Genomic DNA, 12,993 nt, shown 5'->3' on the forward strand with positions numbered 1-12,993 from the left:
AAGAATGCTGAAAACCGGTAACCATTTACTTCCATAGTAGGAAAATACTAAATACTATGGGATTCAATGGCTTTTAGCATTCTTAAAAATATCTTCTTTTGTGTTTAACAGAAGAAAGAAACTCATAAATGGTTTAAAACAAGTAAAGGGAGAGTAAATGATCCTTTGTAGGGTGAACTATGCCTTTAAATATAAGACTTTAACACTTGACATAGACAAGAAATCACTTTAAACAGAGTAATTATCATGGAAACTATATACTGTAAGAGAATCGATATATTTAAAGGGACAGTTCACCCAAAACTGAAAATTCTGTCATCATTTGCTCACCCCTCAATTGTTGTAAGTTTTTTTCTATTGAACACAAAGGAAGATACTTAGAAAAATGCTGTGGGAAAAAAGCCACTGACTTACTGCCAAAGTATTTTTTGTTTCTACTATGGATGTCGATGGCTACCAGTTTACAACATTCTTCAAAATATCTTCCTTTGTGTTCGATAGAAAAATGAAACTCAAACAGAAATGAAATCACTTGAGAGTGAGTAAATGTGTGTGATTTTTATATTTTTTAATATTAGTTTCAGTTTTAATTGTGTAACACACATTTATATTTATATATTCAGTGTGTGTGTGTGTGTGTGTTGATACCTCAGTCCTGCTAGTGACCCGGCCGTGACCATTAACGCAGTTTGACTGTAAATAGCATGTAGAGTCATGTACAGCATGTACTGTATGTGCTGCATTCTACATGTGTGTGTTCAGAGCGTGTGGGTAATTCTGTGTGTGCGTGTGACACCTGTAGGGCAGTGTTTACTGATGCCACGTCTGCTCAGCATTTGTCCATCCCACAGAACGACCCACAGCAGGTCTCCGGGCCCCGAGGAGACTTGACAAACCTCCCGCGGGACCTGAACAGAGTCCCAGCGCTCGCCCTCCGGATTCTGCTGTCTGACACCTGACCTGAGCCATAACTGCACACACACGCAAACGCACGAGCGCATGTGAACACACAAGCATGCACATGCACGCACGCACAGAAACGCGCAGACACACACACATGTATGCATGCACGCAGACGAAAACACGCACACAAATAAAAACACACACACACGAACGCACATTCACACACACAGGCATACACACATATGCACATGCACACACACATGAATGCACGCACACTCACGCATACATTCACAGGAACACACACATTCACACACGCATGCATGCACACATTCACACATTCACACACACACACACGCATGAACACACACATACAAGCACACAAACACACGCGCGCACATGCACAAATGCACATGAACGCACATGCATGCATGCACACACACACACACACACGCATGCACATGAATACATGCACGCGCACAAGCATGCATGCACAAATGCATGCACGCGCACACACACACACACATGCACGCAAGCACAAATGCACACGTTCACACATGCATGCATACACGCACACACACTCAGGAATGCATACAAACGCGCACGCACATGCACACATACACGTGCATGCACACACACACATACACAAATGCACACGCATGCATGCACACAAACACACACACACACACACACAAACACACAGACTTGTTTGTTCATACATGTGACAAGAAAAACTGGCAGATTAACCTTGATCCCTCACTAACACACACACACACACACACACACACACACTGCCATTGGGGTAAGCAAAATAATCTGATGTCATAAGGAAAAACTAGATTATTTGGCTTGTTTTAGCTAAAAACTCACTTCATTTTGACTCATTATTTCTAAAAACAGTACAATATTTTCTGCTTGTCCTGATTGATTTAAGAATTTGTAGATATTTGGACTAGAAAACAGACATAAACTTGACGAAAGAAAAGCATTTTTTCAGCCTGCTGATCAATCAATCAGTCAAACGATGCCATTTATAGAGCATCTTTAACATCAGCGTATATAGGCGACAAACCTCTAATTTTTACACTGACAGCACCAAAACTGAAAGTACAATTGTGTATTTTAAATATAATGGCTATTTTTTGGGGGATCATTTTAAACATGAATTGAAACTGTGCTTAAATTTTAACGTCTAGTAATAAGAAAGCAGGTAAAACGGATCAAATTTCTGCTTTGTTAGTCTTTCTTGTGTTTTTCATCGTCCTCTACCTTTCTATAACCATATTAAACTATTTTAAATGTAATTCATACTTCCCTTAATGTAAAATAAGTCATATCTCTATGGTTTGCACTACAGTTTTGTCTGTTTCATATACATGTTTTGTTGCTCAGTTTCATAGTCATGCTTTTTATATATGCCATGTTGTTATTGCAATAACAAATAATATTAATAATAATAATAATAACAATTGGGTAATCATAGCTAGACACATTTCCAACAAATAAGTCTTTTAACACACTATAAAACAGCCAAAACATTCAGTGGGTGCTTAAAAAACCAAGTGGCTGGGGAACAGTTACATAATAATAATAAATATACAGCAGCAAATCAAAGAGCAACAGCGAGATCTAGTGGTCGCACACTGTAGTGCAGGCACAAGTCAATGTGGAATAAAGTGGAGATAACTTATAAACTGAAATAAAGCAACAAAAAATATAATACTAATAATATGTCAATGAAATTGTCCCCTTGCAAATTTCCCCCTTGCTGCTAAGTGAAATAGCATGTAAAATATTTACATAACAAATATTAAAAATATATAATAGCATTTACAAATATTGAAAAATACAACTGGCTGAAATAAAAAATACCTCAGAATGCACCTAAAAACACTAAATTAATTTATAATGACAGAGGAAAATATGAAAATCATCATCAGTATGATAAATATTAATAAATAAATAATAAATATAAAAGGAATCATAAATACTAAATAGTACAATATATAAACACTAAATCAGCGACACAAGAACAGAACTGAAGAATTAAATCTATAGTTTTATGTAATTGTTCAGTGAGAACTATTAAAAATCATTATATAACTATTAGCATAAACTATTCTGAATAGTTAATAGCTAATATATGTTAACAACTGAACAGGAAAGAAATAATGAACTGGAATTACTGAAATAAATTGATGTAAGTAAGTTGAAACTAAAATAAATTTTGAGAGTTATTCACATTAAATATAATATTACTTAAGATTATCCAAATAAAATATTATTATTATTATTATTATTATTAATAATAATAATAAAAATAATAACAATAGCAATCATAATAATAATATTAATAATAATAATTATAGCAATAATAATAATAATAATAATAATATTAGTAATGATAATAATAATAGCAATAATAATAATAATAATAACATTGTTAATATTAATAATAACATTAATACCAATAATAATAATAATAATAATAACAAATAATAATTATAGTGTTAATATTAATAATAATAGCAATAATAATAGTAATCATAATAATAGTGATAATAATAATAATAATAATAATATTAATAATAATAATAGCAATGATAATAATAATAGTAGTAGCAATAATAATGATATGAAAATATATATTTTTAAATAATCCTAAATCTAAAACTACATTTCAAAGGTGAAAAATATAAAAAATTAAGTTCAAGTTAAAGATAGTAATAATAATAAGAATAATAATAATAAGAATAATAAATATATATATATATATATATAAATATTTTTTTAATAAAAATTTTATATTAATAGTGCTTTTGAATTGCATAATGGGACCTTGATCTTTCTTCCAACAACTTTTAACCTTGATAAGTTGTACATTACGCTAAAAACATAACTGCAGCACATTTTATTTTAAAGAATTATTTTCTCTAGATATTATATTTCAAACCACCAAAAGTAAAAAAAAGTAACTTTGTAAAACTGCAGAGTTTAATTTTCATCATCAAATGTGAACAGAGCAGAGATCAACATCCCATAATGCAATTCACAACCACAAATAAACACAGAACAATTCATTAACTTCCATGGAACGTTTCCAGCCTTGAAACTTCTGGTAGTTTTGCCATCTGACCTGTCCTTGCTGAGAAACGGCCCACAGATGAATGTGTTTCTCTGGGTCGTCACTAATATTCCAGCTGCCGCAGCTAATGTCAACGAAGGGCTCTGGAGGGGCTCGGCCTCGGTCCACACACACCTGAAATATAACAGTTTTAATAACTCATTTCCAATTGTTCATTTCTTTTATATTTGCCATGATGACAGCACATAATATTAGACTAGATATTCTTTAAGAAATCCATTGCTTTAAACATATGCTAAGTTGGTGGTTCATTAAATTAATGAATGATACTGCAAACAATAAAATATCGTCCATCCCTACAAAATGCCCCCAAAAGATGTTATTGTCAACACTCCACAGCCCTTATCCCAATAAAAAGAAAAAAAAAAGTCAATCTTGTGGAGTGTGGACCTGTGATTGTACCTTAGCCCATGATCCCAGAGCTTTGTATCTCCTGTAGCGAAGCCATCGCCGGCGACGAACACATGAATTCCACTTCTTCTCTTTAGTGAAGGTTGCAGGAAAGTCCACAGCGTACTCCCAGCCCTGAACACAATACAGCCATTCTGACAACTAACATTCATGACCTTTTATGTGGAATAGGCATGGGATGATAACTGGTTTCAAGGTTTATCGTGGTTTAATACGTCCCAGGTGCTACGTTTTTTGCAGTTTTTGTTTTCGCGACTCCACCAGAGGTCGATATGTGCACACTTTTTCATATCTCAAATTTATCTCCCCAGTGCCATTCACGCCTGCTGTTCACACGTAAATCCACCAGAGGCCGCTGTTGACTGACTGACAAACTGATTGACTGACCCACCCTTCTCCTTCCCTAAACCCAACTGATAGTGTTTTCAAAAGCACCGACTGACCCGCCCACCGCCTTCCCTAAACCCAACTGACAGTGTTTTCAAAAGCACTGACTTACCCGTCTACCCACTTCCCTAAACCCAACCGATAGTTTACAGAAGCACCGATTTGACCCCAAACCTAACCGTTGGTGTTTAGAGAAGCACCGATTGACCCGATCACCCACTTCCCCAAACCTAACCGATAGTGTTTAGAGAAGCACCGATCGACCCGATCACCCACTTCCCTAAACCCAACCGATAGTGTTTTCCAAAGCACAGATTGACCCGAATACCCACTTCCCTAAATCCAACCGATAGTGTTTTCAAAAGCACAGATTGACCCGATCACCCACTTCCCTAAATCCAACCGATAGTGTTTTCAAAAGCACAGATTGACCCAATCACCCACTTCCCTAAATCCAACCGATAGTGTTTTCAAAAGCACCGATCGACCCGATCACCCACTTCCCTAAACCCAACCGATAGTGTTTTCCAAAGCACAGATTGACCCGAATACCCACTTCCCTAAATCCAACCGATAGTGTTTTCAAAAGCACAGATTGACCCGATCACCTACTTCCCTAAATCCAACCGATAGTGTTTTCAAAAGCACAAATTGACCCGATCACCCATTTCCCTTAACCCAAGTGACAGTGTTTACAGATGCACCGATTGACCCGATCACCCACTTCCCTAAACCCAACCAATAGTGTTTTCAAAAGCACAGATTGACCTGATCACCCACTTCCCTAAACCCAACCAATAGTGTTTTCAAAAGCACAGATTGACCTGATCACCCACTTCCCTAAACCCAAGTGACAGTGTTTAGAGAAGCACCGATTGACCCGATCCCCCACTTCCCTAAACCCAACCGATAGTGTTTTCAAAAGCACAGATTGACCCGATCACCCACTTCCCTAAACCCAAGTGACAGTGTTTAGAGAAGCACCGATTGACCCGATCCCCCACTTCCCTAAACCCAACCGATAGTGTTTTCAAAAGCACCGATTGACCCGTTCAACCAATTCCCTAAACCCAAGTGACAGTGTTTACAGATCCACGATTGATCCGATCACCCACTTCCCTAAATCCAGCGCTTAATTTGTGCCTGAACACGTCAAATCCATACCCGGCACCTCTGAAATCTGATCCAGCACCTCATTTTACCAATCCCCCTCATCAAATGCCCTGTCCGCTGTTCACTTTCACTTTCTTTTGCCACTCCCCAACCCTCTTCACTTTCATCCGCGACACCCCTCTGCCTTACACCTCCAACACCACCCTCCCCACTCTACACTATTGTGCGTGACACCTCTCCATTTTTGGGTAACATGCCAGATCCATTACCCCGATCTGTTACGGGACCTCGCAATTCACAAATTAAGCACTGCCTAAACCCAACCGATAGTGTTTACGGAGGCACCAATTGATCCGATCACCCATTTACCTAAACCCAACCGATAGTGTTTACAGAGGCACCGATTGATCCAATCACTCACTTCCCTAAACCCAACCAATAGTGTTTACGGAGGCACCAATTGATCCGATCACTCCCTTCCATAAACCCAACCAAAAGTGTTTTTAAAAGCACTGATTGATCGATTGACTCTTAAAATAAAATGTGTTCAATTGGGAAAAAAAGATGTTGATTTTTACCCAGAAATTACTTTTGCTATTATTATTATTTTTTATTTTAATCCAAGGTTATTATACTGTCAGAATCTTATATCAGCCCATAGTGTGACCTAGGCATTAGTCGTATGTAAATGAAGTGTAAATGTGTGTTGGTGTCCCTCACCCCAGTCTCGGTGGACTCTCTCCCACAGCTTTCGTCATCCACGTACCAGTCTCCCTCCCACTCCCAGTTAGCAGACGGCAGCTGGAAACTGTGCAGAGGCTGAGGGTTCGAGCCAGACTCATCCGTCCACTGCCAGCGGTCCGTCGGCAGCAGAGCGTCTGTGTACCCATCCACCGGGTTCCACCTCTGCACAACACACAGATAACACCAGACTCACACTCATATACACTATATTATATACTATAAATGACAATAGTATATTTTCTCACCTGGTTCTCGTAGGTCTCCTCCTGGTGTCGAATAGGCACAGGACTGGGGCAGACGTTAAGGTAGATCTGATGGTCGCAGCCGATGCCCCAGCAGGAGAGCCTGGAGCCCGAGAGCCGCTTAAGCTCCAGCAGTGGGTCAGCAGATCGGTTCCAGCGCCCCCTAGAGGCCGACAGACTGAACACCCGGCCGTACACATCCACCGCCCACAGCGAGGAGACCGACATCCCTGTGCAGAAGGGCGTAGGTTCAAAATATACACATTGACACCTATGAATTCCCCAAGGATTGAATATCATGTTTTGTTTTGATACGCTGCAAATACAAAATCACTTTACATTAACACCCGCAATGCTATTCAATTTATGTAAATAGGCATCTATTTTACTCCTTTTTCAAGATTTAATAAAAGTCTTTTGCGTCTCCAGAATGTGTCTGTAAAGTTTCAGCTCAAAACACCCTTCAGATTATTTATTAGACCTTTCAGAACCTTAGAATTTTCTGCTCTGAATAACCATGAAGCTGCTTTTGTGGCCTTAAATGCTGGTTCTCCCCGCCCACCGTTCCCACATGCCTGTCAGAGTGTGCCTCTATCTCAGCCTCGGCTGTGTCAGATAGCAAACAGACATGAAGGAAGCAGATCTCACGTAACGTTTGTGAGAAACACTACAGTACGAACTTTCCCAATGATTATTTGATGTATTTGTAACAGAGTTAATTCAAGCCTTTCTGCAATGATGAGTCACACACAATATAACAAAGTTCACACACAGACTCACATTTGACTTTGTTTTTGCACGGCAAATGTGATAGGATACATGTTAAAATCCACTGCTGTATGGCCATCCGTTATGTTAATGTACAAAATAAACCTGATTTAATGTCCACAAACAAAATTAAAGCGGCTTTTTTTATGATTGCACTGACATGCAGCTGTGGTGATGAAGACGGTAAAATCGCTGTAATATATTACACACATGCACTGTTTTAAACACGTCTTAAACTTGTAAAACTCGTTCTTGATCACATTTGATGAGATTCGGCATATTTGGCTTCAGTACTGACTAATCTAATGTACAGTTAAAGTCAGAATTATTAGCCACCCGGAATTATTAGCCAACCTTTTTATTTTTTCCTGCCCTACGTGTGCACGTGCCTGTGCGTATGGATGTTTTGCCAAGATGGGTTACGGCTGGATGGGCATCCGCTGCGTAATACAAATGCTGGATAAGTTGGCGGTTCATTCCACTGTGGCAACCCTGGATTAATAAAGGGACTAATGGACAACTCATATATTTGTAGAATTTATTTATAATTTGATGTTTTTAATCAATTGTTGTGAATGATATCGACTTAAACGTGCTATTTCTGAAGTATTGTTTTCGCATAACAAAACTATTAAAGCTGTTAGCTCGACTGGGCTGAGGACAAGGACAATGACAGGGTTTGTACATTTGTAAAGTGTTTTTAATAAAGAAAAAAAATCTGAGAACCAAATGAATGACATATTCATTGAACAACTCACAGAAATCAACCATCAGTCCATTTACTAAATGTTTGAGATGAAATTATTTTTATTCAGTGTATTTACAGTATGAGTATTCAGTGACTTCTATAAGTACATGAACATGTTGCTTAGCAAACAATCGCCACATTAAGTAGAAAATTGCCCCATAACAAAGTGTTACATCATTATTACATAAATAAACTATTTTACAGCCTGCTTGTAAATAAAGCAAGCAAACCTGCAGTAAAATAATAAATGATACAGTCACTATAGTCTTGTGAAGTAAGAGATACTGTTACTGGACACCAGTTTGGGTTGCTGCTAAAAGGGATACAGCTGCGGTCCGAAATTATTGAGAATTATTTATATTATTTATAAAATGTCTTATTATATTGTATTTTATTAACGTCTATCTCTACACAGCCCTCATAGTAATGTAAAAACGGTGATTATACAGAGTATTGTTCATTTTACTTATTAAATCACACATTAAATTGTATTTTAGTAACATCTACCACCACTCCAAGCCTAAACCCAACACTATCAGTACTGTAAAAATATTAACTATTGTTTATTAATTATATATCAACTATATATGATGTGCGCATCCGCAGCTGTATCTCTTCTAGAATTCACAACCAGTTGGTCACCTTGCGCCGATCCCAATGTATTCCTTATTATACCCACGCGATTATCTGCTTAATTTGCTGTTATTTAATCTAAAACACTGATTTGATGTTTGTTGTGATTTTTGATTTGTAAACATTAGATAATAACCGGACGTGATGAGTAAATAAATTCCGACACACACAAATACACACTCGCGTTATAAATGACGCCTCGTAAACTTACCGTAGGTGGAGTTTAAGAACTGTACAGTGACTCTTCATTTACTCCGTACATTATAAACATCCCGTTTATTATCACTCCAGCATTATTCTAAGGCTCTCCGAGTGACGCACAGCAGGAAGTTCAGGGTATTTGCGCTCTGATTGGTCGCGCTCACGGAAACGTCAAAACCTAAGCTTCTGATTGGCCAGGCGGCGCGCGCACGCATGTTTTTCCGTCGAGTTCTCACACACGGACGTTCACTTGATCAATTATTGATTCTCTGCGCTCTTAATAATTGAGACTCAGCGGTGACACATGAGCAGCAACTTGTAGAGTTCACTTGTTGTTTCAAGACTGATGTAATCGATAGATAGAAGTAGATGGATTTCAGATGGCTGCATTGTTGTTATTTGAGCAGCTGTGTTTAGCTTTGGCTTTACTGTTTTGTTTTTCTATGGCGAGTTCATTTAGCCAGTGTAGACAGATAGGATGTGTATTTTACACGAAACAACGCCCAGGTAAACACACACACACACACACACACACACACACATTATTATTTAATTCATTCATTCATTTTCTTTTTGGCTTAGTCCCTTTATTAATATGGGGTCACCACAGCGGAATGAACCGCCAACTTATCCAGCATATACAGAATACGAAAGAACTACTCCCCACAGCCTAGGCTGGTTTATAAGCTGTTTTTTGTAGGAAGTCATCATAAATTGTGGAAACAACCCATCGAAGGTTTTAAGAAAACCCACAATATGACATAAGTGGAGTCAACTTTCATTATTGACAGACTTGTTAAAAATAAAAATAAAAACATTTTACAAGTAGCCTAAATTTTATTTTAAATCTTGAACATTTTCCCTTAGAGAAAAAATAAACAAATGAAAAGGTCCGAAGCACCCAAAGCAGCCTATTAAAGTTTATTTTAATACTAATTAGGCTGCGTATAAAAATCCAAAATCAAACAATATTTCGGCGGTAGCTTAAATAATGTGTCGGTGCTCTTTGTGCAGGGGATTCATCAAAATAAACATCAAAATCAGTCCAAGGCACTCACAAAATGTGGAAAAATAATAATTAAAAGCCTTTATTGACATGACTGTTCACTTAAGCCAATGAGTTTAGAATGACCAAGAGGCGACACTCAATAAAACGTTCCATTGCAACAGCAACAGCTCCGGATTCCGCCATTTTGGAGTGATAGCGATTGCTGTCCATTGCTGTCGCGATGGCGAGGAGTAGCTGCTTTGTTTTTATTTATTTATTTTAAAATCCCATTAAAGCTGAGATACAACCTGAAAGATGACAATACAACACTTACTATCACAATCATCAGCGCTTTTAATAGTTTATTTTACAGACTTATTATATGCTGTTGTTCTATTGGAGTTACCATACCAAAATGGCTGCCGCGCCCTCTAATGGCTGTTTCCCAAATTGCACTAGAGTGTCGCCTCTTGGTGATTCTATGCTCTTTGTTAAAAGTGTGGCGTCAGGTGTTACCAAAATGTCTAAGCGCAGGTTGTGGTTTCTCTCTAGTGTGAATCCTTTCATGCGTTTTTTGGGTGTCGGACAGTCTAAATCTCTTGTCGCAGTGTGAACACTTGTACGGTTTCTCTCCAGTGTGAATCCTCTCATGCTGTTTCAGTTCTGCAGCTGACATGAAGGTCTTCACACACTCAAAGCACAGATGCTCTCTCACACCAGTGTGGATCTTCTGATGTTTTATTAAACTCGACTTCAGTTTAAAACTCTTTTCACACACAGGACATGAATAAGGCTTCTCGCTTCTATGAACTGTAAGATGCATCCAGTGGCGCAAAAAGGGGGTATGCAGTATATGCGGCGCATAGGGGCGCCAAACACTGGGGGCGCCATTGTGCCAAAACTATTTTTGAAATTATCCATATTAAAAGTTTCAAATAATATATTTTTTTTTTGTTAAAAAAAAAATAACAAAATTGTGTTTCTTTAATGATGAATAATATTTATTTAGCATTTTATACGCGTATAATATTGTAATTTATTAAATTAAAAAATCATTCCACCCCTACCCCCATTTTTCATACCATATACATGTTTTTATGAATTTATCATGTATCATATTGATTCATCAGGCCTTTTGGTAACTTCTTAGCTCAAAACTATTTTAATTTTAGCTACAAACAAAGTTATAACATTTCAATTAAATAGAACATTTCACACTGTTTGTTTCTGTTTTTTTACACTAAATATTTGACAGTCTTTTTTATTTCACTTTTAGCAGTTTCAGTCAATTGTTCTTGCAGAGACAGACCTTACACATCTCACAGTATGCATGTGAGAAGTAATTGCAATGTTCTTTTGCCCTTTAGGACTACCATGTCTATCATTTTGTTTTGACAAACGTAGTACAAAAAGCAAAAGCAAGGCTAGTCAAGGTGCTATAATCATTTAGTGAGGGAAAATTAAATTGAGAAGAAATTTGGGCTGGTATGAGATGCATTTCTTTGCGACTTAACATGCTTAATGTAATTATACCTTTTACTACTTCATACTCTTTCAGTTGTGTTCAGAACTGCGACACTGTATTTTTGAAGCATATTGATATCTTTATGAAAAAATATCTTTAATTTATTGACGGAAATATTGTCCACATTTTATCACTTGCCTGTTATAAAATATAGTTTGATCGAAGGGGGGGGTTGAAAAAGTTGAAGCCGCATAACCATCAGTAAATGTGCAGTTGCGCCCCTGGATGCATCCTCAGCTGTGAAGCCCTCAAAAATGTCTTGCTGCATTGATCACATTTGTAGGGTTTCTCTCCGGTGTGGATCCTCTTGTGTTGATGAAGGTGTGATGATTGGCTGAAACTCTTCCCACACTGAGTACATGTGAATGGTTTCTCTCCAGTTTGGATCCTCATGTGTTTTTTAAGAGATGATGAGTGTCTGAACTCGTCCCGCACTGAGTGCATGTGAATGGTCTCTCTCCAGTGTGGATCATTATGTGTTGATTAAGGTGTGATGATTTAGAGAAACTCTTTCCATACTGAGTGCAGGTCAAACAGTTCTTGTCTCTCTTTTTCAAAACACCAGAAATCTGTAATTTACGTTTTTTCCCCAGCTCCAACAGCACATTCCTCCTCTTCACTTTCCTCATCTTCTTCAAACAGGTGTAAAATAAAAATAAAAAGTTCAGTTTGTAGTAAGTCATAAAGTAAATCTGATGAAAAGTTGAAAAGACACAGTAAAAATTGCCTACGCAAGCTGTAACTTTGATGCACATATATTTTAAATACATCAGATCATATTCAGTTTGGGACTGCAGAATGACTGATAAGTGACGTTAAACCAAAACTCCACCTGTTAAGATCAGTTGTGTATATATGCTGGAGTCAGGAAATGGATGTTAGTTGCGAACCTCTTGAATGTAATTCTTGTATTGCATTGGGGTAACATAACCCAGAGCTCTGTCATCGAATTATTCATTTGTATCTAATGAATTACTAATATTTTTGGCATTGAAGAAAACCCTCTCCAGACCTTTTCTTAAAAAACACGCATGGAATTGACTGGATATTCCAACAATAGTTAACTTCAGTTTATTTAACTAAACTTGCCATTAACTTTTATTAATTTTAGCTTCTTATAACGGATAAAAAAAATCATAGTCAATCTATTTGTGAGTCATACTTGTCTTATCAAATGTAATTAATAAT

The 12,993-nt window shown here is 37.4% G+C and overlaps 1 protein-coding gene across 7 annotated transcripts in view; it reads right to left on the minus strand.

The window, feature by feature from the left end:
* tecpr1b (tectonin beta-propeller repeat containing 1b) overlaps nucleotides 1-9,391 on the minus strand; it is a 45,382-nt gene extending 35,991 nt beyond the window's left edge. For all 7 annotated transcript variants that reach the window (XR_012401299.1, XR_012401303.1, XR_012401302.1 and 4 more), the window contains exons 1-6: nucleotides 9,303-9,391; nucleotides 6,946-7,172; nucleotides 6,677-6,862; nucleotides 4,448-4,570; nucleotides 4,037-4,159; nucleotides 797-971 (exon numbers count right to left, since the gene is read on the minus strand). Coding sequence is in view for 2 of the 7 variants with exons in the window: in XM_073945219.1 (XP_073801320.1) it covers nucleotides 797-971; nucleotides 4,037-4,159; nucleotides 4,448-4,570; nucleotides 6,677-6,862; nucleotides 6,946-7,170 (832 nt within the window). In the remaining 5 variants the exon portion in view is untranslated. The remainder of the gene's footprint in view (nucleotides 1-796; nucleotides 972-4,036; nucleotides 4,160-4,447; nucleotides 4,571-6,676; nucleotides 6,863-6,945; nucleotides 7,173-9,302) is intronic.
* Between the last annotated feature and the right edge of the window lie 3,602 nt (nucleotides 9,392-12,993).

Source organism: Danio rerio, chromosome 3, assembly GCF_049306965.1.
Source record: "Danio rerio strain Tuebingen ecotype United States chromosome 3, GRCz12tu, whole genome shotgun sequence".
Taxonomy (NCBI): Eukaryota; Metazoa; Chordata; class Actinopteri; order Cypriniformes; family Danionidae; genus Danio; species Danio rerio.